We start from the raw sequence: 26,954 nt of genomic DNA on the forward strand, positions 1-26,954 counted from the left end.
GGGTTTCAAAAGCTGCCTCGGGCCATCCTACGATGTACCTAATTAAGCTGCCTGTGCCCATATGTCCCTCAGGGCTAAGAGATCCAGAAGCTCAGAACTTTTAAACTCTCTTCAGGCCACCTCCACAGCAGTAAAGAGGAAACCATCTACAGTTGAAGGTCCAATGCCTAAATAAAAAAAAAAAGCTGACGTCCTCTCATGCTAGGCGCCATGATTCAGTAAAGTCTAGGCACGGGCTCCTTTCTCTCTCCAGCAAAGAGGGACAAGTTGTGCTCCTCAACATTGGAGACATACAGGAGCTAAGACAGCACATTAAGGCGCTTCGGCACCATCCATTTTCAGTACAAGAAATTATCTGTCAACAAGTAGTTGGCATCCTTCTGAGCACTATCAACTTCTTGGAGCTTAGATACAAATGTTGATGCTGAAAAGACAAGACAGTTCATTCTGTATTCATGCCTACGGAATAATCTGTGCCAATGCTAGTACCAGAATCTGATAGCTCTTCCATTGATCTTCCTCCTCCCATAAGAGCATCACCCTTTTTGTGAGGAAAATGTGGCTTGAATTCACCATAACTATTTTACTAATGTAACAGATTCTTCTCTGCTTCCTTCGCAACTGAAACAAATGTCTCCTATTTAGAATATCTTGCAAGCAAGAAGAAATACAAACTGGGTCAGTCAGTTCCCTTTCCTCAAAGGATAGAACAAGCCCAGAAGACCCACCTATATCTGACTCTCACAAGAAGGGTCAAATCATCATACACTTCTGTCATACCATTTTGATAGTGACAAGGCCACTGGTCTTCCATCAGACCCCCCCCCCCCCCCCAATCCACAACCTCCCAGAAGTATATCTCTGCTGGAGGATGTCATGTCCTACATTTGTCCAAAAAAATGGCCAAGGCAATTCCATTCACTTTATAGGAAGCAACAGTACCTAGAGTACAACGTTCCCGCTAACGTTTTATGGGCTGTGTGCAGTGCTCTTTGAAACACCAGTCTATTTTTTCCTTTTATTTTGTGTGCTGTTTTTCTGTGTGCACTTATTTCACACCCTGTTTGCGTATGCATAGCTTATAGGGAATGTTTCTAGAGAGGATATACTTGTTCTAAAATATATATTCAAGCTCCAGAACAAGTAGTAGTAGTTCCAATTCTGAGTGCTACAGGAGCTCTGAACAAGATGTAGGCAAATGTCCTTGTCTACATTTCATAGCAAGAATGTTTGATACAGAGTTCAGCCTTGTCCTGGTCATCAAAATGTGCAGCTGCCTCACGTAGAAGTGGAATCGGCCTTGAAAAAAAGTAGAGCATTCTAAGATGCATTGTAGCATCCCTCTGGGAAAAGATGCTAAGTTACTGGATAATGTATCAAAGACTTTTCGATCAACTGTGCTAGTGTCTGCAAAAGTTGCTCATCAGTTTCATATGGTACAATATATGTATAACTCCTTACAGAAACTTAAGATGTGACTCAGCTTTCTTCAGATTATATGCATCATATTACTCATGTGGGATGGCTTTAATTCGATTAATTTATGATGCTTACCATAACATCAACAGTTGCTATTGGAGCGAGAAAGCTAGCATGGTTGTGAGCTTCAGATCTTTGTGAAGGTGTTCACAAAAAATTTGCTGATGCTTCACACACATTTATTTATTTTATTTATTTATTTATTTATTTGTTATTTTTATTATACCGAGTTTCATGATAGGAATCACATCAACCCAGTTTACAATTAACAATGTGAGTAAAGGCAGAGAGTAACAAAGTAAAGAACATTTCCCAATACAAGAACAAATATAGTATGAAACTTAACAAATATAATAACAATATTTTGGATGTGAGAAAGTTACAAAAAACATGGAAAAATAACTTGGATATGAAAGGGGAAGAAGAAAGGGGAAGAAAAACATGATAATCTGGTGAGAATGCAAAACAAAACAATGGATCTTTATAAAAGATCACTGTTCCACTCTCCTTACCCTGTCAGCAGCTACAACTAAGTAGCCACGTACAAACAGGGAAAGTCATCCTTTGTACTGCAGGACATAGTACCATTATTCAACAAAAGTACCAAATCCATTCATTTCAGTGGCCTCACCCATGCAGCAGCATCAGAGCAGGACACACATTAAGGACAGCTCAACCCAAATCTGTCCAAAAACCCATCCAAAATCTAATCCTAGCTTTTCAGTACAATATCAAACAACCTTCCAGTGGGGAGGGGAAAAGACTCCAACACTTCAGGCTACCATGGTCTTTGACAACAGACTGTCGTGCATTAAAGATCATACAGCAGGGATACCATTTCAGATGCAAATCTTCTCCCCCAGTCTTCCATCAATTGTTCCATCAATGCAGAGCAGTTGCAGCTACTCCAGCAAAGAGTTGTTAGCCCTCCTGGCTGCAAATGCAGTAGAACCTGCCCTAGTATCACAAAAGATCACAAGATTCTAATCCAAATACTTTCTCATGCTAAAGAAAACAGGTGGTCCCTGTCCCATCCCTGGATCTGAGAGATCTTAAACACCTGGAGAAAGAGAAAAATTCAGGAAAAACTATTTAGGCACCATTTTTCCTCATTTAGAGTTCAACAATTGGCTAACTACTCTAGACTTCAAAGATGCCTACACACATTCCAGTTCACAAAGTTACAGGAAGCTTGTGATTCAGTATAGCTAGCAAATTTACTAGTATCATGTTCTCCTTTTTAGCCTTTCCAGAATACCCAAAGTGTTCACAAAATCTTACGGTTATTGCTCACCCTGGTAACCCCTTTTACTATCCTTTGTTGCCTCCCTCTCAACATTTTCTTGTTGAGTTGGTCACTTTAGGGCCCATACCAGGGCTCCTGTTTGTTTATAAGTTGCTTAGGTATAACTATTTTAAAGGCCTAGCTGAAATAGAAGTACACTATATTTATTTATTTTTAATTTTTATATACCGAAGTTCTTGTAAGAAATACAAATCACTCCGGTTTACATAAAACGATGAAATGCCCAAAATAGAGAAAGGGGCTTTACATGGAACAAATATTTAGTGCTTTCCCTGATCTAACTCTAGCCACCCATTCAAAGCAATTGAGGTTCGTCTGACAAGACCTACCACTGGTGAAACCATGTTTGGCTGCATAGGGAAAGGAAAGGTCAGCAGAAAAAAGAGGTGATGATGCTCCTGTATAGGGCCCTGGTTAAGACCTAATTTAGAATACTGTGTACAATTCTAGAGACCGCACCTTCAAAATGATATAAACCGTTTGGAGCCAATGCAAAGTTTGGCTACTTAAATGGTCTGTCTTCTTTCTAAAGCATATAGGGATAGGCTTAAAGATTGAAACATGTATACCCTAGAGCAGGGGTCCCCAACCACCGGTCCGCGGACCAGGCCGTTGGGGGTTTGTTGGCGGTCCGCGGTGCCGTCGCAGACCAGCACTAAACACTGACAGTGTGCTCTGCTCTGCAGAGGCTCAGAGCACGCTTTGTGGGGTGGATGCTGCCCCGCCCCGGCACGGCTCCCGGCAGAGAACATTATGTGGGGCGGGGCGGTGGGCTGGCCTCAGACGCGGCTCCCAGCACAGCACATTATGTGGGGCGCAGTGGGGCGGGTTGGCGATCTGGCCATGGTGGCATGGCTCCTGGCATAGCTCCTGGCAGGGACCTGGTCTACAGCACTGTACACAGAGGTCCTACCAGCACCCCCCCGGTCTACAGCGCTGTTTGATGTATAGTGCTGCTACTCTACTTGCAGAATTTGCTCAGACAGAAGCAGGGACAAGAACGTCATGTGTCCAGCCCCCTTTCCCCTCCTGCTAGCTGTATGTTCTGTGAATTGGAGGGGGAGGAGCTCTGGATGCTAGTGGGCAGCTAGATATGATGTCAGTTGTCCCACCCGTGTGACACCTGTAGCTGTGGTGCGGCCCAGCAGCAGATTTGCTGGTTAAAAAGTGAAAAAAAAAGCAAACAGTTAAAAATCATAGCAGCCATCCTTAATAGCAGCAGTGGCCGTGTCCAGTAGCAGCAGTAGCAGTCATCTTCAGTAGTGCCCGTCATCAGTAGCAGTAGCCATCTTTAAGCGTTAGGGGCCCACTATGCTTCCGCCTCAAACCCTTGTAAAATGAGTAAAAAAACAAACATTGCTGGAGAGCTTCTTTGAAAAGAGAGAGACCCCCAATGAGACAGATGAAGACTCCATGACTGCTTTAAAAAAAAAAAAAGCTGTATTTAAAAGAAAATACAATGAGTCCTACTTAAATTATAGGTTCATCACAACAGGCGATTCACAGGCCCCAAGCCCACTCTGTCTGATATGTGGCGACTGGCTATCCAACGAGGCCAAAAACTGGCTCGCCACTTACAGACCAAGCACCCTGCATCAAAAAAACAAGCCTTTGGAGTTTTTTGAAAGAAAAAAACGTGAACACGAAGGACAGAAGCAATTATTGAAGGCCACCACATCAACAAATGTGTCTGCACTGAGAGCATCATTCTTGGTGGTTAAACTGCATTGCCAAGGCTAAAATGCCCTTCACTATTGGTGAAGAGTTGATTCTGCCTGCCGCTAAGGACATTTGCCATGATCTTTTAGGAGAGGCTGCAGTTGAAAAGGTGGCACAGGTTCCTCTTTCAGTGAGCACTGTCACTAGACAAATTAGTGAAATAGCAGAAGACATCGAGGTACAGTTAGAGAGGATTAATGCGTCACCATGGTATGCAATCCAGGTTGACTAGTCTACTGATGTTGACAACAAGGCAATGATGCTTGTTTGTGCAATATATTTTTCAGGAGGATATGTTATGTGCATTATTGTTGCCAGCCAACACCACAGGTGCAGAACTATTCAAGTCTCTGGATGATTACATATCAGGAAAATTAAACTGGTCATTTTGTGTTGGTGTATGCACGGACGGAGCAGCTGCTATGACTGGACGGCTTTCTGGTTTAACTGCTCGGGTCAAAGCGGTTGCGTCTGAATGTGAGTGTACGCACTGTGTCATCCATAGAGAAATGCTGGCAAGCCGAAAAATGTCACCTGCACTTAACAGCATTTTGCAAGATGTGATTAAAGTTATTAATCACATCAAAGCACGCGCCCTTAACTCACATCTGTTCGAGCAGCTCTGTGAGGAGATGGACACAGAGCACAAATGTCTTCTCTTACACACAGAAGTCAGATGGCTTTCTAAAGGTAGAGCACTGGCCAGAGTTTTTGAGTTACGAGAACCGCTTCATAGATTTCTTTTAGAAAAAGAATCGCCACTTGCAGCACATTTCAGTAGTAAGGAATGGGTCACAAAACTTGCTTACTTGTGTGACATATTCAACTTGTTGAACGAACCTAATCTGTCACTTCAGGGGAGAATGACAACTGCCTTCAAGTTGGCAGATAAAATTGCTGCATTCAAAGCCAAACTGGAAGTGTGGGGACGGTGAGTGAGAACAGGGATATTTGACATTTTTCAAACATTAGCAGGGATTTTGGAAGAGACCAAGCCTGAGCCTTCATTCTCACAGCTGGTGCAAGATCACCTATCTCAGCTTTCAGTAGAGTTTGAGCGTTACTTTCCAACCACAAAAGACCCACAAACTAGGAAGGAATGGATTCGCAACCCATTTGTGAACAAGCCAGGTGAATCGACCTTGTCCGTGCTTGAAGACCAACTGCTTGAGATTGCAAATGATGGTAGCCTTAAAAGTATGTTTGAGACTTCAAATCTCCCAACGTTCTGGATTAAAGTCAAGGCAGAATATCCTGAGATCGCCACAAAAGCACTGAAAATTCTGCTTCCATTTCCAACATCCTGTCTTTGTGAAACTGGGTTTTCTGCAATGACAACAGCAAAAACGAGATTACGGAGTAGACTGGACATAAGGAACACACTTCGGGTGTCACTGTCTCCCAACACCCCTAGATGGGACAGTCTTGTTGCAGGAAAATAAGCCCGGTGCTCCCATTCATTCTGAACCTATGGTGAGTTGAGTCACATTCACATTATAAATGTCATAATTAAATAAGTATACACTAAAATCCAACCCCCTCCATAACCCCGCCCCCATATGACCAAAGCCCCTGCCGGGTCATGGAAAAATGGTCTTGCTTGAAGCAGGTCCCTGGTGCAAAAAAGGTTGGGGACCACTGCTCTAGAGGAAAGGCAAGAGAGGGGGGAGATATGATAGAGACATTTAAGTATCTCAAAGGTTTCCATGCACAGGAAGCTCTAGAAAAAAAGGGGTCATGGGATGAAGGTAAAAGGAGATGGACCCAGGAGTAATTTAAAAAATATTTCTTTATAGAGAGGATAGTGGATACATGGAATGGGCTCCCACTGGAGGTGGAGACAGAAATTGTATCTGTATTGAAGAGAGCATGGGATAAATACAGGGAATCTCTTAAGGAGTGATGGGAATTATAAAGCTAATCTAGTTGGGAGAATGGGAAGACTAGATAGACCCAGAGGGTCTTTTTCTGCCATCAATTTTCTCTGCTTCTAAGATAAGGAGTAATATCTGGACAGGCAATTATGCTGTATGGCTGGCAGCTGGGATATATCCTTGGCAGTACGGACAGGAATTATTGGGCAGATTAGATCGGTCAGATGGTCTTTCTGCCATCATCTGCTCTGTTGCTTTGTTTGATTTTGTACTCGGTGCCTGCATTCAAATAGAACTGTTCTTGGATTATTCACTTGTGGGTTAGAGAACACTATTTGAGAAGAAAAGCCCAAAACTGTGTAAAACGATTTTTCTGAAACCTGCTCAAATGTAACACTGCTGTACATAATGGCCACTTTATTTCCTAGTCACCAACAGAGGGGAAAAACTGATCTTTGAATAGTTGCACTAACTCCTTCTGCATAGTAACTAAGATATCAGAAAGCCACAGTATGTTCTTGCTTTAAGTCCCATACCTGCAGTTTTGTAATTGCCTTGCTCTGGTCCCTGTTTGTTTGTTTTTTTTGTTTTTTTTAGTACTTGTACAATGTGGAATCTGAGATTGAAATATCTGACTACGATTCCATAGATGGCAGCTCCAGTGGTGCTTCCTCGGAGTGGGAGGATGAAAGTGACAGCTGGGAAACAGACAATGGGTTACCCGAGGAGGATGCTCCAAAAATTGATTCTGTACCTGATGAGCCCTTGACAGAGGAAGCAAAAGTGACAGAGGAAGACCAGCTCCAAGGTGCTACTGCTATGGACAGTGTCCCTGGTCTGGCAGTGGAAAAAGCTGTGAAGGGTGTTTCAAAGAGTGTTAGAGATTTGAAGGAGGCCATAAAGATATTGGAAAGCCTGAAAAACATGACAGTGGAGCAGCTGTTGACGGGATCCCCTACTTCCCCAACTGTTGAGCCTGAGAAGCCAACCAAGGAAAAAAGGTTTCTGGATGACATTAAGAAGCTGCAGGAGAATCTGAAGAAGACCTTGGACAATGTGGCCATTGTAGAAGAGGAGAAAATGGAGTCTGTGCCAGACATAGAGAAGAAAGAAGAAAAAGCTGAAGTGCAGACACCAGTGAGGTCAGAGTGGCCCAGTGACACACCAGTGCTATGCCAACAGAGTGGTGGCAAACCAGGTGTCACTTTCACCAGTGCCAAGGGCGAAGTTTTCTCTGTGCTTGAATCATCCCCAGGTAAGTGTCTGCTTTAGAGAGTGGCAGATTTTAAGAGAAGTGAGCATCTTTTTTTTTTTTCTTTCTATTTTGCCACAAGTTTTGTCTACAGTTTTGCTCTCCTTACATCAAGTGTGCAGACTATTTGGATGCAAGTTTCAGTCAAATGCTTTCCCATGAAGGTATATACAGTATGTGGCGAAGGATGAGCTTGATTGGGACTGTTCAAGTTCAGAAACTTAAATGACTGAATCAGGTGTGAAAGATAAATGTCTTGCATTTTAGTTACTCTTTAGTAGTAATTTTTTTTTTTAATGTGAATGTAATTTTAAGAATAAAAAGTTGTTTGGAATGATGAGGTTAGATAAGGTATCAGCAGACTGTTTTCCAGCATTTAACGTTGTCCTTTTATAAAACTACTGACCATTTGGGAACAAGCTGTAAATGTTAAATGAATTTGATTTCTGTCTTCTCAGAGGGCAAGCAGGATGGTAGTCCTCACACATTGGGTGATATCATCAAATGGAGCCCAGACACAGAGAACTTAGGTTAAAGTTTCTAGAACTTTGACTTGCCACACTGGGCATACCCAGCATGCCCTATAGTACATGTCCACGTGGGGTACCTCTTCAGTCTCATTTTCTGCGGAGCTGAGCATCACAGTTGGTGAGCTTTTTTTGGCCTTTTTGACCTTCTTGGGAAACTTCTGTGTTTGCTTTTTTTTTTGTGGATTTTTCACCTGCATTCGACGCTGGATTCCTCTGTCCATTCGTGTAGCGCTCCTAGTCAGGGTTTTTGTCGTTAATCGGTAAGTTTCCTTTTGCAGTCTATTCCCCCATGACCTTTTGCAGTCTATTTCCCTGCTGGCCATCGACACCCACTGCCATAGATTTTGATTTTGCTTCCCTCTTATTTTGCCTCGTCATGGCAGCATCTGGTTTCTGGCAGTTCCCAAGGACCGCAAAGTACACACAGTGCAGGTGAATATTCAATCCTGACAAGATACTTTGAAAGTCATATAAAACATAAAATGTTTTATTATTTCAGTAAGGCAACTCCACAAGTTTATACACACACCGGCTTAATGGCGTCCCCCTTTCATATAAAACATAAAATGTTTTATTATTTCAGTAAGGCAACTCCACAAGTTTATACACACACCGGCTTAATGGCGTCCCCCTTTCATATAAAACATAAAATGTTTTATTATTTCAGTAAGGCAACTCCACAAGTTTATACACACACCGACTTAATGGCGTCCCCCGACACGGTCCTGTGTTTCGCCGCGGGCTGCATCGGGGGGGATCGCCACCGCAGGGATTCACAAACAAGCTGACAGCAGCATTTGAAAAGTGCTCCCTGTCACTTTTCAAATGCTGCTGTCAGCTTGTTTGTGAATCCCTGCGGTGGCGATCCCCCCCCGATGCAGCCCGTGGCGAAACACGGGACCGTGTCGGGGGACGCCATTAAGTCGGTGTGTGTATAAACTTGTGGAGTTGCCTTACTGAAATAATAAAACATTTTATGTTTTATATGACTTTCAAAGTATCTTGTCAGGATTGAATATTCACCTGCACTGTGTGTACTTTGCGATTTTGCTTGAGGTGCAGTTCTTGCTCATTGTTGCTTCTTGGTCTCGGATTACCTTAGTTCCCAAGGACCCCCATGGGGTATGTGTCCTCTGACTGGGGACATTGCAAAAGTGCACAAATGACCCTGAAGGGGCATCCTCTTCAGCTCGACAAGATGGAACAACTCTTCAGGGTGGATAAGACTGAGCCATCGGCATTGGCATCAGCGGTGGCATCAACAACTTCGACATTGAAGGACCTTGGATCCGCACCAGTGGACACAGAGCCATCAACATCAGTGGGACTATCAGCAGATAGTCATCTGCCTCTGCACAGGGGAAAGACCATACTGAGCATCGAGGGAAGCTGAAGAAGCATTGGCATCAGTCCCAGTTTATGCACGGGGATGCACCAGCTCATGCTGTGATGTCCCTGAAGCAACCCGTGGTGATGCGCATCAGTCCACCATCAGTGCTGGGGATCCATGAGTCTCCACAGATCCTGATGCCAGTTACCGATCTGCCTCACGGTTCTGAAGAGGATATGGCTATCCGTCCTTGCTCCCAGTCTGTATTGGCATCTGCAATGTTTGAAGGGGAGCTTGAAAGGCGAGTCCAACAGGCGATCGAGTGGGTGATGTAGGACATCGGTCCTGTCGCACAAACTGCACCAAAGCTGGTACCGTCCATCCTAGATATGCTATTGGAGAAGCTCAATGCACTCATCTGTGCGCTACAGACCAAGCTGGCGGCATCTATTTCCAGGCTGGCATCGGTGCCCATCATGGCACTGCAGCCTCCTCCTACCAATATGGTGGTCATTGCTGGTTATTCAGAGGAGGAAGCTCTGCCCAAGCAGGCTAAGACGCTGAGGCCTGCAGCCCCTCTGGACAAAGGCCAACCACTTAGGGCCCCATACCCTGTTACTTTCAGTGAAGTTGAGGCCCCTGGGGGATGACAGTATAGAGTTCTCTTCCAATGGCTCTGAAGGTCTGCCCTCGGACCCTTCTTCTCCAGAAGAGCGAAGGAAGTTTCCACCTGAGGATTTAACATTCATAGGTTTTGTGAGGGTGATGGCAGAGGCCATCCCATTTCATTTACTGATGGAGGATGATGCCAGGCACAAAATGCTTGAAATCCTCTAGTTCATGAAACCTCTTAAAGAGTTCGTAGCTGTCCCGGTACACAGTATCTTTGAGTTGCTGAGGATATGGGAACACCTCCTCACAGTGCCTCCCATGAATAAGAAGACTGATGGGATTTACCTTGTCCAGAAGGCTGCCAGATTCGATAAGTGACAGCTGCCCCACTAGTTCTTGGTGGTCGAATCTGTTCTCGAGAGCTAAGCATTCTTGGACCCATTCCTTGGTGCCCCCTGGGAAGGATCACAGAGCGATGGATACTTTTGGGAGAAAGGTGTTTCAAGGACCCATGCTCGTTGCCCGCATAGCTTCTTATCAGCTGTACATGAGCCAGTACTCGCCAGACATCTGGAAGCAGGTGCAGGAGGAGGCCGAGCAGCTGCCTCAGCAGCAGAGCACCCTTATGTTGCTGGTGCATAAGAGCCTGGAGTGTGGAAAACACTAGGTCTGACTGACTTACATTGTTTTAGAGACAGCATCAAGGGTCTCTGCAGCAGGAATCACCGCCTGCAGAATGGCATGGCTACGGGCCTCGGATCTCCGACTGGAGATACAGGAACAACTCATGTGCCATGTACTGGGGAGAATTTCTTCGGAGATAGGGTGAGGGACACATTTGCTCAGCTCCAGGACCACCATGAAACCCTCCAACAACTCTCTGCCAGCAGTCTGTACCTGTTGTCCTCAGCTAGGAGGTCAGTGAGATTGGGGCAGAGGAAATACTATCCTCCACACTCTGGCTCCCATCAACAGCATCAGGGCTCCTGCAGCCATCCCAGTAAGCAGTGCCCCCCCAAACCCCAGCCGGTGCCTCAGTCAACTTCAAGGACATGATTTTGACTGGGTTGTAGGGAGCGTAGTCCAGTTGCTCATACCCAGGATGATGGATTCGCCGGTCGGGAGCAGGCTGTGGTTCTTTGCGAACCAGTGGCTCAATATAACCTCAGACCAGTGGATTCTTTCTATCGACCGCCAAGGGTACAGATTGAACTTATTGTGTATCCCACCAAATTGCCCTTTGAGCCCATTTTGGGGGCCAGTAGTGCATCGGGAGGTGCTTCTAATGGAGCTCTCCTCCCTCTTAACAGCCAGAGCAGTTGAGCCCATTCCACCAAGGCAAAGAGAGCAAGGGTACTCTAGGTAATTCCTGATTCCAAAGAAAACAGGACTGCATCCCATTCTAGACCTAAGAGCCTTGAACAGATTTGTCAATAAAGAAAATTTCAAGATGGTTTCCCTGGGCACCTTGATTCCCCCCCCCCCCCCCCCTTATCCAAAAAGGGGACTGGCTATGCCTCCTTGATCTGAAGGACACGTACACTCATATCGAAATCTTCCTCAGTCACCGGGAATATCCCCGATTCATGGTGGGAAAACAGTACTTCCAGTATCGGGTGTTGCTGTTTGGGCTAGCATCAGCTCCATGGGTCTTAATTAAATACCTCGCTGTGGTTGCAGTGCACCTCTGCAGGCTGGGGATGCATGTTTTCCCTTATCTGGACGATTCGCTGGTCAAGAGCACATCTCAGGCAGGGGCCATCAGGTCCATGCGTTTGACCATCTGCATGTTGGAGTCACTAGGGTTCATCGTCAACTACCCAAAGTCCCATCTCAGCCTGTCACTTCAGTTGGACTTCATTGGAGCCCTGCTAGACACGGCTCAGGCCAAGGCTTTCCTGCCTCATCAAAGGGCCGTCGCATTGACTATTGCAGCAGAGCCAGCAGGTGTCAGCCTGGCATATGTTGAGGCTGTTAGGCCATATGGCAGCAACCATCCATGTCACTCCCTTGGCAAGCTTACACATGCGCAGAGCCCAATGGACCCTGTGGTTGTAGTGGTTTCAGGCCATACAAAACCTCCAGGATTGCATCCGAGTCACTTTGTGCCTCTGGGACTCTTTGTCCTGGTGGCGGGTCCTTTTAAATCTGGAATGGGGAATCTCTTTTCGAAGTCCTCCTACCCAAATTGTCCTAACTACGAATGCATCCACTCTGTACTGGGGAACTCATGTAGATGGGCTCAGCACCTAGGGTCTCTGGTCAGCCCAGTAAAGCTGTTGTCAAATTAATTTCCTGCAGCTTTGGGCGATCAGGTACTCATTATAGTTGTTCAGAGATTGGCTGTCCCTTAAAGTTGTCCTGATCCTCATAACACCTCATTGGCCGAGACAGGTCTGGTTTCAACTCCTATGGAAGTTGTCCATCCGGAGACTGATCAGTCTGGGGACTACGCTGGATCAAGGCAGGTTGTGACATCCCAATCTCCAGACCCTGTTGCTCACAGCCTGGATGTTGAGAGGTTAGTTCTGCAACCACTCAATCTCTGAGGATGTCTTGGGTCTTGGTGGCTTCTAGATCAGTGGTTCTCAACTAGTGTGTTGGGACACACCGGTGTGTCGCAGGGCTAGCAGGAGGCTGCTGTCTCATCAGCCCGGGTGGGAGTTGGTTGACTTCTTCTCTCTTATATTGAGCCTGACAGGAGGCTACTCTCACTTTCTTCTCCTCTTTCTGGCCCAGTGGGAGGTGGTTTCCTTTTTAACCCTGATCAGAGTGAGACCTTGCCAGTTCCTGCCATTCTGGGCCCGATGAGACACAAACTTTGTTCCCCTTCTTAGTCTGGGAGTAATGCTGCTGCTGATCTCTTCTCCCTGTGGAGGGTGGGGGAAAGGAAGCTGGGGATTGTTAATCCTGTTTCTTAAATATACAGTTCAGGCAGTCTTTTTTAAATTTAAGCAAAACGCTTTATTAGCGAAAGATGTAAGAAAGCACTACAGAACGTTTTATATAAAAACTAAATAAAATCAATCAGGCAAATAAAGTACAAGATAAGACTCTGTAGGGACTAAAAGAAAATTATTCCTTACCTGCTAATTTTCGTTCCTGTAGTACCAAGGATCAGTCCCAGCAGTGGGTTATCTCCCCCCTCCAGCAGATGAAGTCAATTTAGAACTTTGAAGGATGCTTCCTTATAAGGTAGTGCACCCTCTACTAATCCTCAGTATGGAGTATAACAAAGCAAAGAGGAAAATCAGGATGGATCAAGAACAATAGAATTAAGTAACAAATAACTGTGCAAAAGGCACAAAACAGTGTCAAACAACAAGCTTGCAGAATGAACCATTAACCAGCCAAAGGAAAAAAGGCACTGAAGAACAATTTGAGCAGAGAGGCAATCCCAAACCCAATAAAACAGTCAGGGAGGGCATCTGGACTGATCCTTGGTATTACAGGAACGAAAATTAGCAAGTAAGGAATAATTTTCTTTTCCCTATACGTACCAGGATCAGTCCAGACAGTGGGATGTACCAAAGCTTCCCTAAGTAGGGTGGGCCCCGGAAAGCCCTGCTCGAATGACCCTAGAGCCAAAGGAGCCAAAAGTAGGCGACTGTATGTGTAGACGATAATGACGAGCAAAGGTATGTAACGATTTCCAAGTTGCCGCTCGACAAATCTCCTGGAACGAGACCATTTGCATCTCTGCCCAGGAAGCAGCCTGAGCTCGAAGAGAATGGGCCTCGACACATGCCAGAGGTTGTCGACCCACTCCAGTGTAGGCCACAGAGATCGCCTCCTTCAGCCAGCGAGCAATGGTAGTTTTCGACGCCTTGGCCCCCTTCCTCGGACCATGCCAGAGAGCAAAAAGATGGTCCGACAAGCGAAAATCATTAGTGACTTCCAGATAGCGAATGAGGATACTCTTGACATCTAGCTTGCGTAGATCCGCCAATGCGTCCGCTGAGAAGGACGGAAGCTCTACCGTCTGCTTCAAGTGGAACTCGGAAAAAACCTTGGGCAGAAAAGCAGGCACAGTGTGCAAGGAAACTCCCGAATCCATAAAACGAAGGTAGGGATCTCTGCACGAGAGTGCTTGAAGCTCCGAGATTCTGCGGGCAGAACAAATAGCTACCAGGAAAACCGTCTTGAGAGTGATATCCTTGAGGGTCACGGAACACATGGGTTCAAAGGGTGGACCGACCAAGATTTGGAGAACGAGATTGAGACTCCACAAAGGATAAAGAGCATGGACCGGGGGTTTCACGTGCTTCACCCCCCTGAGGAATCGGATGATATCCGGGTGAGAGGAGAGGGAAGTTCCCTCTCATTGATGAAGTAGAGAGCCTAGGGCAAAGACTTGCACTCTCAGTGAGTTGAGGGCCAGATCCTTGTCCAGTCCCTGTTGAAGAAAAGATAGGATCTGAGCCACCGAGGCGGTCCATGGCGACACACCAGTTCTCAAAAACTTTCCATACCCTGATACAGGAGATGGAGGTAGACGTCTTTCTAGCCTTGAGGAGGGTCGAGATATAACGTCCTCTGGGTATCCACGCCATCTCAGCCAGCGCCTCTCAAAAGCCAGGCCACAAGACAGAAGCAATCGGCCTGGGCAAAAGATACTGGACCCTGATGCAGCAAGCGTGGAAGGTGACCCAGACGAAGAGGTCTGTCCACTGCGAGGTTGATCAAGTATGCAAACCACAGAAGACGGGGCCATTCTGGCGCCACCAGCATTACCGGACCCTGGTGGGACTCTATTCTCCGGCGCACCTTGCCCACCAGAGGCCAAGGGGGAAACATGTAGGTAGAACATGACGGGACCAGGGGAGGACTAAGGCATCCACTCCCTCTGCGCCATACTCTCTTCTGCGACTGAAGAACAGAGCTGCCTTGGCATTCCGAGAGGTTGCCATTAGATCCAGATAGGGGGTCCCCCATCTGAGGAACAGGAGATTCACCGCCTCCTCTGAGAGTTCCCACTCTCCGGGATCTAGATGTTGACTGAGAAAGTCGGCTTGAACGTTGTCTACGCCTGTGATGTGGGAAGCCGCTAGGCGGGAGAGATGAATCTCTGCCCACGCTATCAATCTGCTTGTCTCCCGAGAGACATGCCAGCTCCTCGTGCCCCCTTGGCAATTGATGTAGGCCACAGTGGTCACATTGTCTGAGAGTATTTGGACTGCGCGATGATGGACGAGAGGTAGGAAGCGTTTCAATGCCAGAAGGTCTCCAAGCGATTGATCGGCCAAGTTGCTTAGGACGGCGTCCACTTCCCTTGCGCAGAACTCAGATGACACATCGCTCCCCAGCCAGAGAGACTGGCATCCGTTGTGACTATTTCCCATTTCGGGATGTCCAAAGGAACACCCTGGAGAAGATGAGACAGGTTGAACCACCACGAGAGACTCTCCTTGGCTCCCTGCAGGAGAGGAAGGATGGCGTGGAAGTCCCGAGACACCGGCTTCCAGCGCGAGAGCAACGCGTGCTGTAAGGGATGCATATGTGCAAATGCCCAGGGGACCAGATTGATGGTGGAAGCCATGGATCCCAGGACCTGGCGGTAATCCCACGCCGTTGGAAGTGAGAGACTGATGAATCGCTGTATCTGAGCTATGGGTGTATGAACCCTGTCCGAGGGCAGAGACACCTTGCCCAGCGCTGTGTCGAAATGCACCCCCCAGGAAGTCCAGAGACTGAGATGGAGAAAGGCTGCTCTTGGCGAAGTTGACCACCCAACCGATGGAGTGAAGAAGCGTCAACACCTTGTCGACATCCCAGTGGCACTGGGCTGAGGACTTTGCCCGAATGAGCCAGTCGTCCAGGTATGGGTGCACCAAGACTCCCTCCCTCCGGAGAGCGGCAGCTACTACTATCATCACCTTCGTGAAGGTTTGAGGATCTGTCGCAAGACCAAAGGGTAGAGCCTGGAACTGGAAATGCTGTCCCAGAATCTTGAATCGCAGAAAATGCTGGTGCGCTTGGAGGATGGGAATGTGTAGATAAGCTTCCATCAGATCCAGGGAGGCCAAATATTCTCCGGAGTGTACCGCCACTATCACTGAGCGCAAGGTTTCCATCCGAAAGTGGGGAATCTTGAGATCCAAGATCGGGCGGAAGGAACCTTCCTTCTTGGGACTACGAAGTATACTGAATAATGTCCCCGACCTACTTCCGGGGTGGGGGGAAACCAGATGAATCTCTGAGAGCCAGAAGCCTGTCGAGTGTCTGCCAGACTGAGTTGTTTCTGGACTGGGCCACATGGAGAGAAGAGGAACCTGTCTGTTAGCGACCGAGCAAATTCTAACGTGTAGCCGTGTCTTAGAATATCCAGGACCCACTGATCTGATGTGATGTTGACCTACTCCTCGTAGAAAAGGGAGAAACGTCCCCCTATCCTGGGGATCGGGGAGTGGGCCGGCATAGCTTCATTGTGAAGACTTGGAGGACATCCCCTGGGCTGGACCAGAGCGGGGCTGTCTTCGGGCACAAAAGGACTGAGTCCAGGATTGAAATCGAGAGGACGGCTGACGAGGAGCTGCAGTCCTTGCCTGGCGGAAACGACGTTGATTCCTGAATCGACTTCTAGTGGAATTAAAAGACCTAGAAGAACGAGGGCGATTCTCTGGCAGTTTGTGTACCTTATTCTCTCCGAGGGACTTGATAATCTGGTCCAGATCCTCCCCAAATAGTAGCTTGCCCCTGAAGGGTAGGGATCCCAGCCGCCGACCAGTTGTGAAGCCAGAGGAGGCGTCTAGCCGAGACTGCAGAAACCATAGATCTGGCCAATACTCTCAGAATGTCATATAGAGCATCTGCTCCATATGCTATGAGGGCCTCCAGGTGGTCTGCCTGAAGTGCTTCCTCAGGAGGCAACTCCTGGGAGCTGAGCAGCTGTTGAAGCCAGCGGAGGCCTGCACGCTGAGCGAAGGAACTACAAATGGCTGCCCGGACCCCCAGGGCAGACACCTCGAAAACTCTCTTAAGATAAACTTCCAGCTTTCGATCTTGAAGATCTCGCAAGGCTGCACCACCCGTTACTGGAATGGTAGTTCTTTTCGTCACCGCTGAGACTGCAGAATCTACTTTGGGAACCTTAAGAAGCTCTAGGAAATCATCCGGGAGAGGATATAGCTTATCCATGGCTCTGCCGACCTTGAGGGAGGTCTCCAGAGAATCCCATTCCCTGGATAGCAGTTGAAGAAACGTGGGATGGGAAGGAAAGGACCTAAATGGCAGACGTAGACCAGCCAGAAGGGTGTCCCCTTTCTTCGCTGGTGGATTAGGCTCAGGCAGGTCCTGAGGGGCCTCAATGTCCAATTCCTGTAGGATATGTGGAATGAGGGGGTCCAGCTCATCCCTCTGGAAGATCTGCAGGACTCTAGGATCATCCCCTTCCAATTGAGCCGTAGTTGAAGGTTCATCCGGGTCCTGCTGAGGAACAGACACCCCACCCCCACCCCCACCCCCACACACACACACACACAGGGGTGTACCAAACGGACCCTCGGAGCGCTTGAGGTGGTCGGAGGTACCCCTGGTCCCGGGACCGCTGACCCTTGGGCACTCACCACGGTCTGGGCATTTCCCAAGACCTCAGTGGAATGAGCTATTCTGGGTACCTTAGGAGGAGGAGGTCCCGCCAAAAATTCCTGGTGCTGGCCCATTCTGGCCAGGTAAGCATTGTGAAGCAGGAGAACAAAATCCGTGGAAAACAGATGTGGCCCCGATGGAGGAAGAGTGGGAAGATCCCCTGACAAAGGAAAAGGCTCCAGAGGTGGAACGGGTGTCAAAACCGGTGGCTGAGATGAAAAAGGAGCGTCCTGCTCTTCTCCTGTTAGCTCATATATCAACATCAGAGGAACACTCGGCAAGATTATAATGCCACCATAATTTTATTTAATTTACAGTTCTTTATACATACATTAATTACCCCTAAACGTGGACCATATGCACATGTATAAAATTTCAATAAAACATGTTACACCATATCACATTTATACTCATACCATTCACACCACTCATTCATAAAGTACATATTCAGTGCCAGAGCAGCCGAGTCTGGAGACAAAATGGCCACCGTTCCCGCGGTCAGTGGGATCGGGGCCGGCCCCTGAGCGTCAAGGCGCGCTAGAAGACGAGAACCAGGGCGGCCCGGCGGTTGACAGGGTCCCTCCCCACCAGGGAGGCAAGCTGTGCAAATCCCCTCGCGGGAGAGCCTCGACCCGGGCTCTCCACAAGCGCAGCACCTGGACGAACTGTCCATAATTTCTGGACTCAGGGCCAGAGCAACAAGAACACTCAGACTCAGTACAATAGTACAAATTGAAATTTATTTGGCTTTACCAAGTGTTCCTGGGAGATGCGATATGCCCTCTATCTGTAATAACTAGCATCTTCCAGAATAACAGGAATGGCTCTCCTATATAGTCAAAAATACATCATTACGAAGTTTCTAGAATCACATGACTGCCCAAAACTCATCTACAAAACCACATGATGCTGTTGTCATGACAATCTATCATGTATAGGAAATGCTTGTGAGGACATCCCTCAACTGAGAATTCTTCTAACCCTGTTCATCCTCCCACCATAAAAGTTCCTTTATCAATCTGGCTTTGATGGCCTTTGTTCTTCTGTTCTTCTCTTGATATTCTTTGTTGTGTAAACAAATCGCAAGTCTCTGGCCTGAATAGGAAGCTCAGCATGAATTCCGTTTTCTGGAGCCAGGACTTAATTAAAACTGTAACTTTAAAAGAAGAATCTTTTCACCTGGCTCCTGTCCGTTGAGATATGCATTTGTAAGACAAAAGCTTGCATCCTGGTTTCATACGAACCAAGTTTCCTTGTATTATGAAGTAAATGTTGCCATTGAATAGGCCTCTCTTGTTGGTGCCAGTAGGTCTATCTCAGGGACATTCTGCAAGTCATGCTCAGAAAGGCACTCAGAGTTCATTCACCTCTGACAGGCCACAGTACAGCAGAGGCGTCTGGGTATTTTTCCTTCCTAATATTGTGTATCTGATCAATCATATTCTTCAGAACGAGGCATGGGGAACCCTGATGGAGCCGCGAGGGAACCAGCTGTTCTTAATGCGAGAAACAAGCAAGGTTTAAAGCTGCGGGAAGCGGGAAAAATCTCCACTTCAGCCTGTTCTTCCTCATGCTCCCCAGGTTCGTGGCTGTAAGAAGTGGGTAATAGCCTCCGCTTCAGTCCTGCTCTCTGTTTATCCCTCAGCGATCCACAGATAGAGGCACAGAGGAATAACACCTCTCTGTGCCAGCTGCCCCGACGAAAACGGCATCTCAGGGGCAGTGGGTCGGATAGCCACAGGGGGAGAGGTCGGCACCACCGACTTGCACCCTGGAGAGAGGGAGAGAGGAAATAACCTGTCAAAAGGAAATAAAAACAAACTTACCCCGACAACAGAGATGGGAGGGGAGAGCTGCAAATAGTACTGCCTGCAAGCAATAGAATGCTCCCACTAAAACAGGAGCAGAGGCTACAGGAAAGCTCTCCAAATAATTCCCTCAGAAAATTCAAAATTCAAAGATTTATTTATTTTTTTTTTTAATTAGACTTGATCCATCTAAAAGAAAGGAAAGCTGAGGAAAATAGAGAAAATTCCTAAAATAGCTTTCTAGTCATCTCAGTGGGGAACAAAAGCCACCAATGTCATCTGCTGGAGTCAAGAGAATACTGAGGATTAGTAGAGGGTGCACTACCTTATAAGGAAGCATCCTTCAAAGTTCTTCAAATGTCTGAGTGGCTTTTTTTTTTTTCTTTCAGATTTTGTATATTTACAATGTGCCTGGTAATAAGGGAGTTTGTGTTTCTGTTACTGAGATAGCACCAGCATCAGAATATATTATTTATACTAGCCGTTAAGCCCGTAACAATGGGCTCAGTCTGTTTCCTTCCCACTCCCTCCCCCTCATTCTCCCTCCTCCTTCACTCTCTCCCCCCTCCCTTTCACTTCCCTCTCTCTCTCCTTCCCCCTCCCTCTTCCCTTCCCTCCCTCCCTCACCTTCCCTCCCTCCCTCTCCTCTCCTCCCTCCCTCTCTCACCCCCTCACCTTCCCTCCCTCACCCCCTCCCTACCTTCCCTCCCTCCCTCTCTCACACCTCCCTCCCGAACACCTCCCTCCCCCCCTCTCTCTCTCACCTTCCCCTCCCTCTCCTCTCTCAATCCCCTCCCCTTTAAGATCATCCACAACTGGCAGATCTCGGGGGTGTCCCTCCCGCGCGCGCGCGGCGCCACTACTTCTCCTCCCGCTCCTGCCGGCAGATCTCGGGGGGCTGTCACTCCCGCGCGCGCGGCGCCGCTGCTTCTCCTCCCGGCAGATCTCGGGGGGCTGTCACTCCCGCGCGCGCTGCTTCTCCTCCCGGCAGATCTCGGGGGGCTGTCACTCCTGCGCGAGGTGCCGCTGCTTCTCCTCCCGCTCCTGCCGGCAGATCTCGGGGGGGCTGTCACGCGCGCGCGGCGCCGCTGCTTCTCCTCCCGCTCCTGCCGGCAGATCTCGGGGGGCTGTCACTCCCGCACGCGCGGCGCCGCTGCTTCTCCTCCCGCTCCTGCTCGTCATCGCGGCTGCCGCCGCTCCTGCTCCTCCCACTCCTGCTTCGCGGCCACCGCCGCTCCTGCGGCCCCACCGCCATTTTTTCGTCGCTGCTGCCGCCGCTACTGCTCCTCCCGCTCCTGCGGCCCCACCGCCATTTTTTTTTTTCGGGCACGCACGGCTCTGACCGACGTGCTCGCCCGCACATGCGCGGTAGAGCTGCTCTCTACTGCGCATTTGCGGGCCGTCGGTCAGAGCCCATTTATAAGGTAGATGGCGAGTTGTATGGAGAAATCTCTGCATCCTTTGTTTGGGGACTGGGGGGGAGGGGGGGCGAGTTCCTGTGGATACAGAGTATTTCTTTACATTTAGTCCATGATGGTCAAGTGTTTAGTGTCATGCATGTAAGCATGATCTGTCAGGTGTGTCCCAGCAGAAAAAAGATTGAGAGCCACTGGTATAGGGCACGCTGGCATGCCCACTGTGGCAAGTCAGTTCTAGAAACTTTGACATACGTTTTCCGCATCAGGGCTCCATCTGATGATGTCACCCATGTGTGAGGACTGACATCCTGCTGTCTTCAGAGACCACCTGGCAAAGGTTGGGCAGGGCACAGTCTAGGCAGACTCTAAATATTTAGAACACTAAATATGCAAAACAGTCCAAAACTGAAATTTGTTTTTCTGTTGTTGGTTGCTTAATAGAGCGTTTAAATGAACCATATTGGTATGCCTGAGTAAAAGTGTCTTTGCGCTGTTATGCTAGTATCTAATTTGATTCTTCTTGCATTTATTCCAGCTAGTTTTTCTTGCCCACCTATTGCTGTTACTTCAGCCAGTCAGGAGCCTGTCTTGGTGCTCTGGATGAAATGATCTTGTGTCTGTTGGAGCAGGGTAGTTGTAATCAATAATTCAAATCCTTTTTTATTAAGTTTTCTGAAAGATTAACACTTTTTAATAGTGTTCCACAATAATATATCAATTTTAAAAGGAGACAAGACATTTTGACACCTCTGGGGGCAATTTTATGCTGAAAGACTTTCCCTTATCAGAAATGGGAGAAACTTGCTGTACCATGGTTTCATGTTCCTGAAATGTAGCATCCTGGCTTTTTATGATTTCTAGAGAGCCATGCCTTTAAGAAGATGGTGTTCCAGCCTCCAGAGGCCAAGAAGTTCTTCAGCACTGTTCGGAAGGAAATGGCACTGCTGGCCACTTCCCTGCCTGATGGCATCATGGTGAAAACGTTTGAAGACAGAATGGTAACACACCACCCACCACACACAACACACCACACACACACACACACACACACACACACTGTATGAGAGAGGACAGACCCAAGCCTGAAGCAACCCCAATAAATCAGGGTTTCAGGGTAAAATTAAGCTAGGTCATGAGTGTTCATTACAGGTAGCCTAAACACCTGACCAGTTTGAGAGGGGGGGGGGGGTTATGGTCTGGATTGGAAAATTGCTGTTGCCAATGCTAACTCTAAATATTTCAGATGTCTCATGCTCTGCTTTTGTGTTCAAACTTATTTTGTAAAGAATTCTGCACCTCCAGGCCACATTGCTTAAAGAAGAAAACATCTTACATTCAGACCAGTATAATTGAGTCTGCAGCCATTCAACTCTTCGTAGGTTTCTACATTTTTTTTTTTACTCCTGAAACACACAAATTAAATAAAGCATAATACCAGCCTCTTAAATTATTTTTTTTTTAATTTTTTTATTTCCATTCCACACAACAAGACATTGCCTAGAAGTGGCAAAAGGAACCACTTGTTTTTAGTAGCGGTACTAGTTTGAGACTTCAGAGCATGAGCTTGTCCACCATTTTTGTTACATTACTAGGCTGTCTTAGGTCCTTTTTTGTATCGTATGTTCACAGCTTCTTTGTATAGAATTAGAGGGCTGCACGTTTTGTGGCCACTCACCCCCACCATTCCATTTCTGTGTATTTACACTTTTTTTTATTTCATATTGTACATATATTGGGCGATGCCTCCACAAAGTTCAGTACCAGTTTGCTTAGCTTCCGAAAGATAAAATGAGCTGCCAAGAATCCTGAACACGCACATCCTTGGAAGAACTATAGAAATTGCAGTGAAGGGGTTTCATGGTTTTAATTGCCAACTGAAGTGTCTTGAAACTAATTTTCTACCACTGATGCCTTAAAGCTGTTACCTCAGTTAATTGCAGATTACAAATGGCAACTTCGTGTTTTAATTGTAGAAGTAAAATAGTCTTGTGAGGGTAAGGAAAGGATGCTTGGGAGATGGAGTGGGCAGTCTGATAGTTATTCTAACTGCTTCTGTGTAATTTTGGTAAGCTTAGGAGCCAGACTGACTTTTAGTGCAGAGACTTGTCCCTGTCTCTGATATGTTTTACCTGTTCTTTCCAGGATCTCTTCTCTGCACTTATTAAAGGACCTACTCGCACTCCTTATGAAGATGGCCTCTTCTTGTTTGATATCCAGCTCCCCAATATTTACCCATCTGCTCCTCCTCTCTTCCGCTACCTCTCCCAGTGCAGTGGGCGGCTCAATCCCAATCTGTATGACAACGGCAAGGTGTGCGTCAGTTTGCTGGGCACCTGGATAGGAAAGGTAAGTGAAGTTGGGGGAAGCAGGCCTGTGTAACCAAATGGTGCTGCTGGTCTAAAAAAAAAAAAGATTCTTTGTCTCAGTGATCTGACAATTTATGTGTTCTATGATTGTAGTTTCTATAGCATATGACTTTATTAACATTGGCTTTTATGTGGTTTCCTTTTCCTTCCTGCACTCCTACCTTTTGTCATAATGAGTTACATGTCCTCTGTTCTGGTGTATAGCTTCCCAGCTAATGCTTTACATTGTAAATGTTTGTTACTTCTGTGCATTCTGGCACATGTAATATTTGTCTCTGGCTTTTACATAAAATTTATTATACCTCGCTGCAGAAAAATCTCTCTGGCACCTCAGCTGAACAGACTGGGGGTTTCACAACTGCACTGAGGAATTTGTGATACAGCCTTGATTAACTCCTACCTCTCAATGTCTCACTCTGGGTGAGTGTGTTGGGGTAGGAGGTAGTGGCACTAGCACAGCTCATCCACAAAGGAGCTTTGCTTCGCACAAGGGATGCTAGATACAGAATGAGCTGACATGGTTCAAGACTTAACAGAAGGCAGTGGACGCCACCCTCGATGAAGCATGTTACCCATCATGAGTGGTGAAAAACAGTAAGACCTTTGCCCAAAAAAATACCAAAGCGTTTGCTGTTTTTTTTACTACTGTGTTCAGTTGTGGTATCAACTTTACACATGAGACCTATGTAACAAGAGGGGGGGGTCTTCGCATGAGGAACTCTTCAATTTGACTCCTGCTTTTATCATGTGTGGGATATTCAGCAGCAGTCAGAGTGCACTAACTTCTGAAGAATGCAAGTGACCAGTATATACAGTGGTGTCCAGTTTCTCTTATTTTTTTAAATTCACCCCAGGATAGTAATTAAAAGTGAAAGGATTGCAGTGATGCTTGTAGGCATAAACATATTAGTCTTCATGTGGCCCCATCACAGATATGCTAAAATGCTGCCACAGCTCAAGGATGACATATGTCAGTTTGGAATTGCGGTCCACAAACCATTCATAAGCCAACCAGTCAGTTGATCACCAAGCTTACTTCTTGTTTGGTCTTAAATGAGTATTTTGAATTGTGTGCTTAAAAACAAATTGTGTTGATTAGAAACATGGTTGGCTCAGGGAGTTGCATAAAGTTTTTTGTTTTTTGTTTTTTTTGTTTTTTCTTCATATTGCAAATTTAATTTGTATAGCATTTTTCTCCCAGGACAAGCGGGGATGGTAGCCCTCACAGATGGGTGACATCATCAGATGGAGCCCAGTCACAGAACACTTTTGTCAAAGCTTTTAGAACTTTGACTGGCACACTGAGCATGCCCAGCATGCCACTAACCCTGTGGCCACACGGGGTCCCCCTTCAGTCTCCTTTTTTCCGCAGAGCTGTTGCCTCACGATTTGTGGAGCTCTGTGAGAACTTTTTTCCTCAATTTCCACATGGAACAATTCAAAGTTGGTTTTTTTTTCATCGGTTTTCCCCGCCATCAGGGTCCCCCATCGCGAATCGCTCCTCCGGCATCTGATAGGCATCTTTGTATTCTTGCGGTCGGTTCCTGAGCGTCTACCTCCTGGTGGCCGAAGGCCACAGACTGTACGACGCCCCTTTTTCAATGGCGACCGGTTTTACGAAGTGTCCTGAGTGTCTGCGGACTATGTCCATCACAGACCCACACGACATCTGCGTCCTGTGTCTCGGGCCTTCCCACGTCGTCTGTCTGTGTTCCAGTTGTGCTCAGATGACCCCCCAAAGGCCGGCGTGCCCACCTGAACAAGATGGAGCACTTGTTTGGTTCCAAGCAATCTGCTCCATCGACCCCCCCCCCCCCAGTACCGGGTATATCGAGTTGTGGGGATCAATCTGACTCAGGACCTTCCCCTTTGGTGCCCCACCGCAATGATCAGGGGGCAGGAGATCGCCCCTCACCAGCATCTGGACATTCGAAGACCTCTGCATAGTTGTCCTCTGTGCCGAAGAAGACCGGGCCGAGCGTCGTCACTGTCCAGTTGGCGCCTCTACTGGAAAGGTTGGATGTGCTGCTCGATGCCTTACTGATGCAGCCTGTGCATGGTGGTGGTGTTGTCCACCACCAGTGCCTCCCCCTGTCTCGATCCCGATTCTAGCTCCTCAGAGGAGGAAGATGCAGCCCCTTGCCCATCACCACGGGCAGTACTGCCGATGCCAGATCCCATCCCCAGGCCATCGGGACTCCCGGTGCCCTGGCGTCCATCACAGGTCCCAGAGCCCTCGATGCAGGCGCCACCGCTGTCAGTTCCACTTCACCGACCATCGGTGCCCACACCCCATACTTTGGGGCTTGGCCTCCCTCCTCAACCCAGGCAGTTTCCTGGCGAGGAGGAAACCCCCTATGACCCATGGGAAGATGCCTCCTCTGAGCATTCCTTGGAGGCTTCAGAGGACATCCTGTTGGATCCTAACCCCCCAGACAAGAGACAGCACTCACCTCCGGAGGACTTATCCTTCGTGAGCTTTGTTTGGGTGATGGCGGAGCCCATTCCTTTCCAGCTTCTGACTGAAGAGGATGCCCGCCATAAGATGTTGGAGGTCCTCCAATTTGTGGTCGCTGCTAAGGAAGTGATGGCATTCCCGGTCCATGCGGTTCTCCTGAACCGCCTTCACTGGCTTTGGGAACACCCGGGTTCTGTGGCTTCGGTCAGTAGAAAAATGGATGCTACCTATTTAGTACAACAGGCCCTAGGCTTTCAAAAGAGCCAGTTGCCACACCAGTCGATGGTGTCGAATTGGCCCAGAAAATGGCCAAAAGAAGCCGCCCTCACTCCTCCGCCCCTCCAGGAAAGGACAATAGAGCCTTAGATGCTCTGGGTCGAAGAGTTTTCCAGGGTTCCATGCTCATTGCTCGCATAGCAGCGTACCAGTTGTACATGACCCTGTACAACCGGAACCTCTGGAAACAGGTCCAGGAGTACACTGAGACCCTACCACAACAATTTCAGGAGGGCCTAGAACCCATTCTCCAAAAGGGACTGGAAACTGGGAAACACGAGGTGAGAACGGCCTATGACGTCTTTGAGACTGCGTCCAGGGTCTCAGCAGCAAACATTGGTGCCAGACGCTGGGCCTGGCTAAAAGCCTCCGACCTTCATCCGGAGGTCCAAGACAAATTGTCCGACCTTCCCTGTACAGGGGAAGACCTGTTTGGGGACAAAATCCAGGATGCAGTGGCCCAACTCAAGGACCACCATGAAACCCTGCATCAGTTATCTACCACCGCCTCTGAACCCTCTTCGGTGACCTGTAGAAGTCCATGTAGGGATTCTAGAAAGCAGTTTTACAGGCAATGGAGATACTATCCTCCAGCTCAGTCCACCCAGAGTGGCCACCCTCGCTAATAAAAGGGCACCTAGAGCTCAGCCAAGCCCTGCAGCTGGCTCTTGACTGGCACACAGAGCAGCAACCTATCCCCTTTGCCCGCACTATCCGACCCGCCTGTGGGAAGTCGTCCCTATTTGTGAACCACTGGTCCCTAATTACTACCGACTGATGGGTACTGTCCATCGTACAACGGGGTTACCGCCTCAGTCTTCTTAGTGTTCCTCCAGACTCCCCACCCTCTTTGGCATGGAGCCTTGTGGAACATGCACCAACCCTCGAGTTAGAACTCTTGGCCCTGCTACAGTCCAGGACCGTGGAAGCGGTTCCCTG

The 26,954-nt window shown here is 47.7% G+C and overlaps 1 protein-coding gene across 1 annotated transcript in view; it reads left to right on the top strand.

Annotated features, from left to right (window-relative positions):
• UBE2O (ubiquitin conjugating enzyme E2 O) overlaps positions 1 to 26,954 on the top strand; it is a 173,371-nt gene that overhangs the window by 132,634 nt on the left and 13,783 nt on the right. Inside the window, exons 14-16 of the mRNA XM_029600426.1 lie at positions 6,976 to 7,633; positions 21,777 to 21,913; positions 23,058 to 23,261. Of these exons, the coding sequence (XP_029456286.1) occupies positions 6,976 to 7,633; positions 21,777 to 21,913; positions 23,058 to 23,261 (999 nt within the window). The remainder of the gene's footprint in view (positions 1 to 6,975; positions 7,634 to 21,776; positions 21,914 to 23,057; positions 23,262 to 26,954) is intronic.

Source organism: Rhinatrema bivittatum, chromosome 4, assembly GCF_901001135.1.
Source record: "Rhinatrema bivittatum chromosome 4, aRhiBiv1.1, whole genome shotgun sequence".
Lineage (NCBI taxonomy): Eukaryota > Metazoa > Chordata > Amphibia > Gymnophiona > Rhinatrematidae > Rhinatrema > Rhinatrema bivittatum.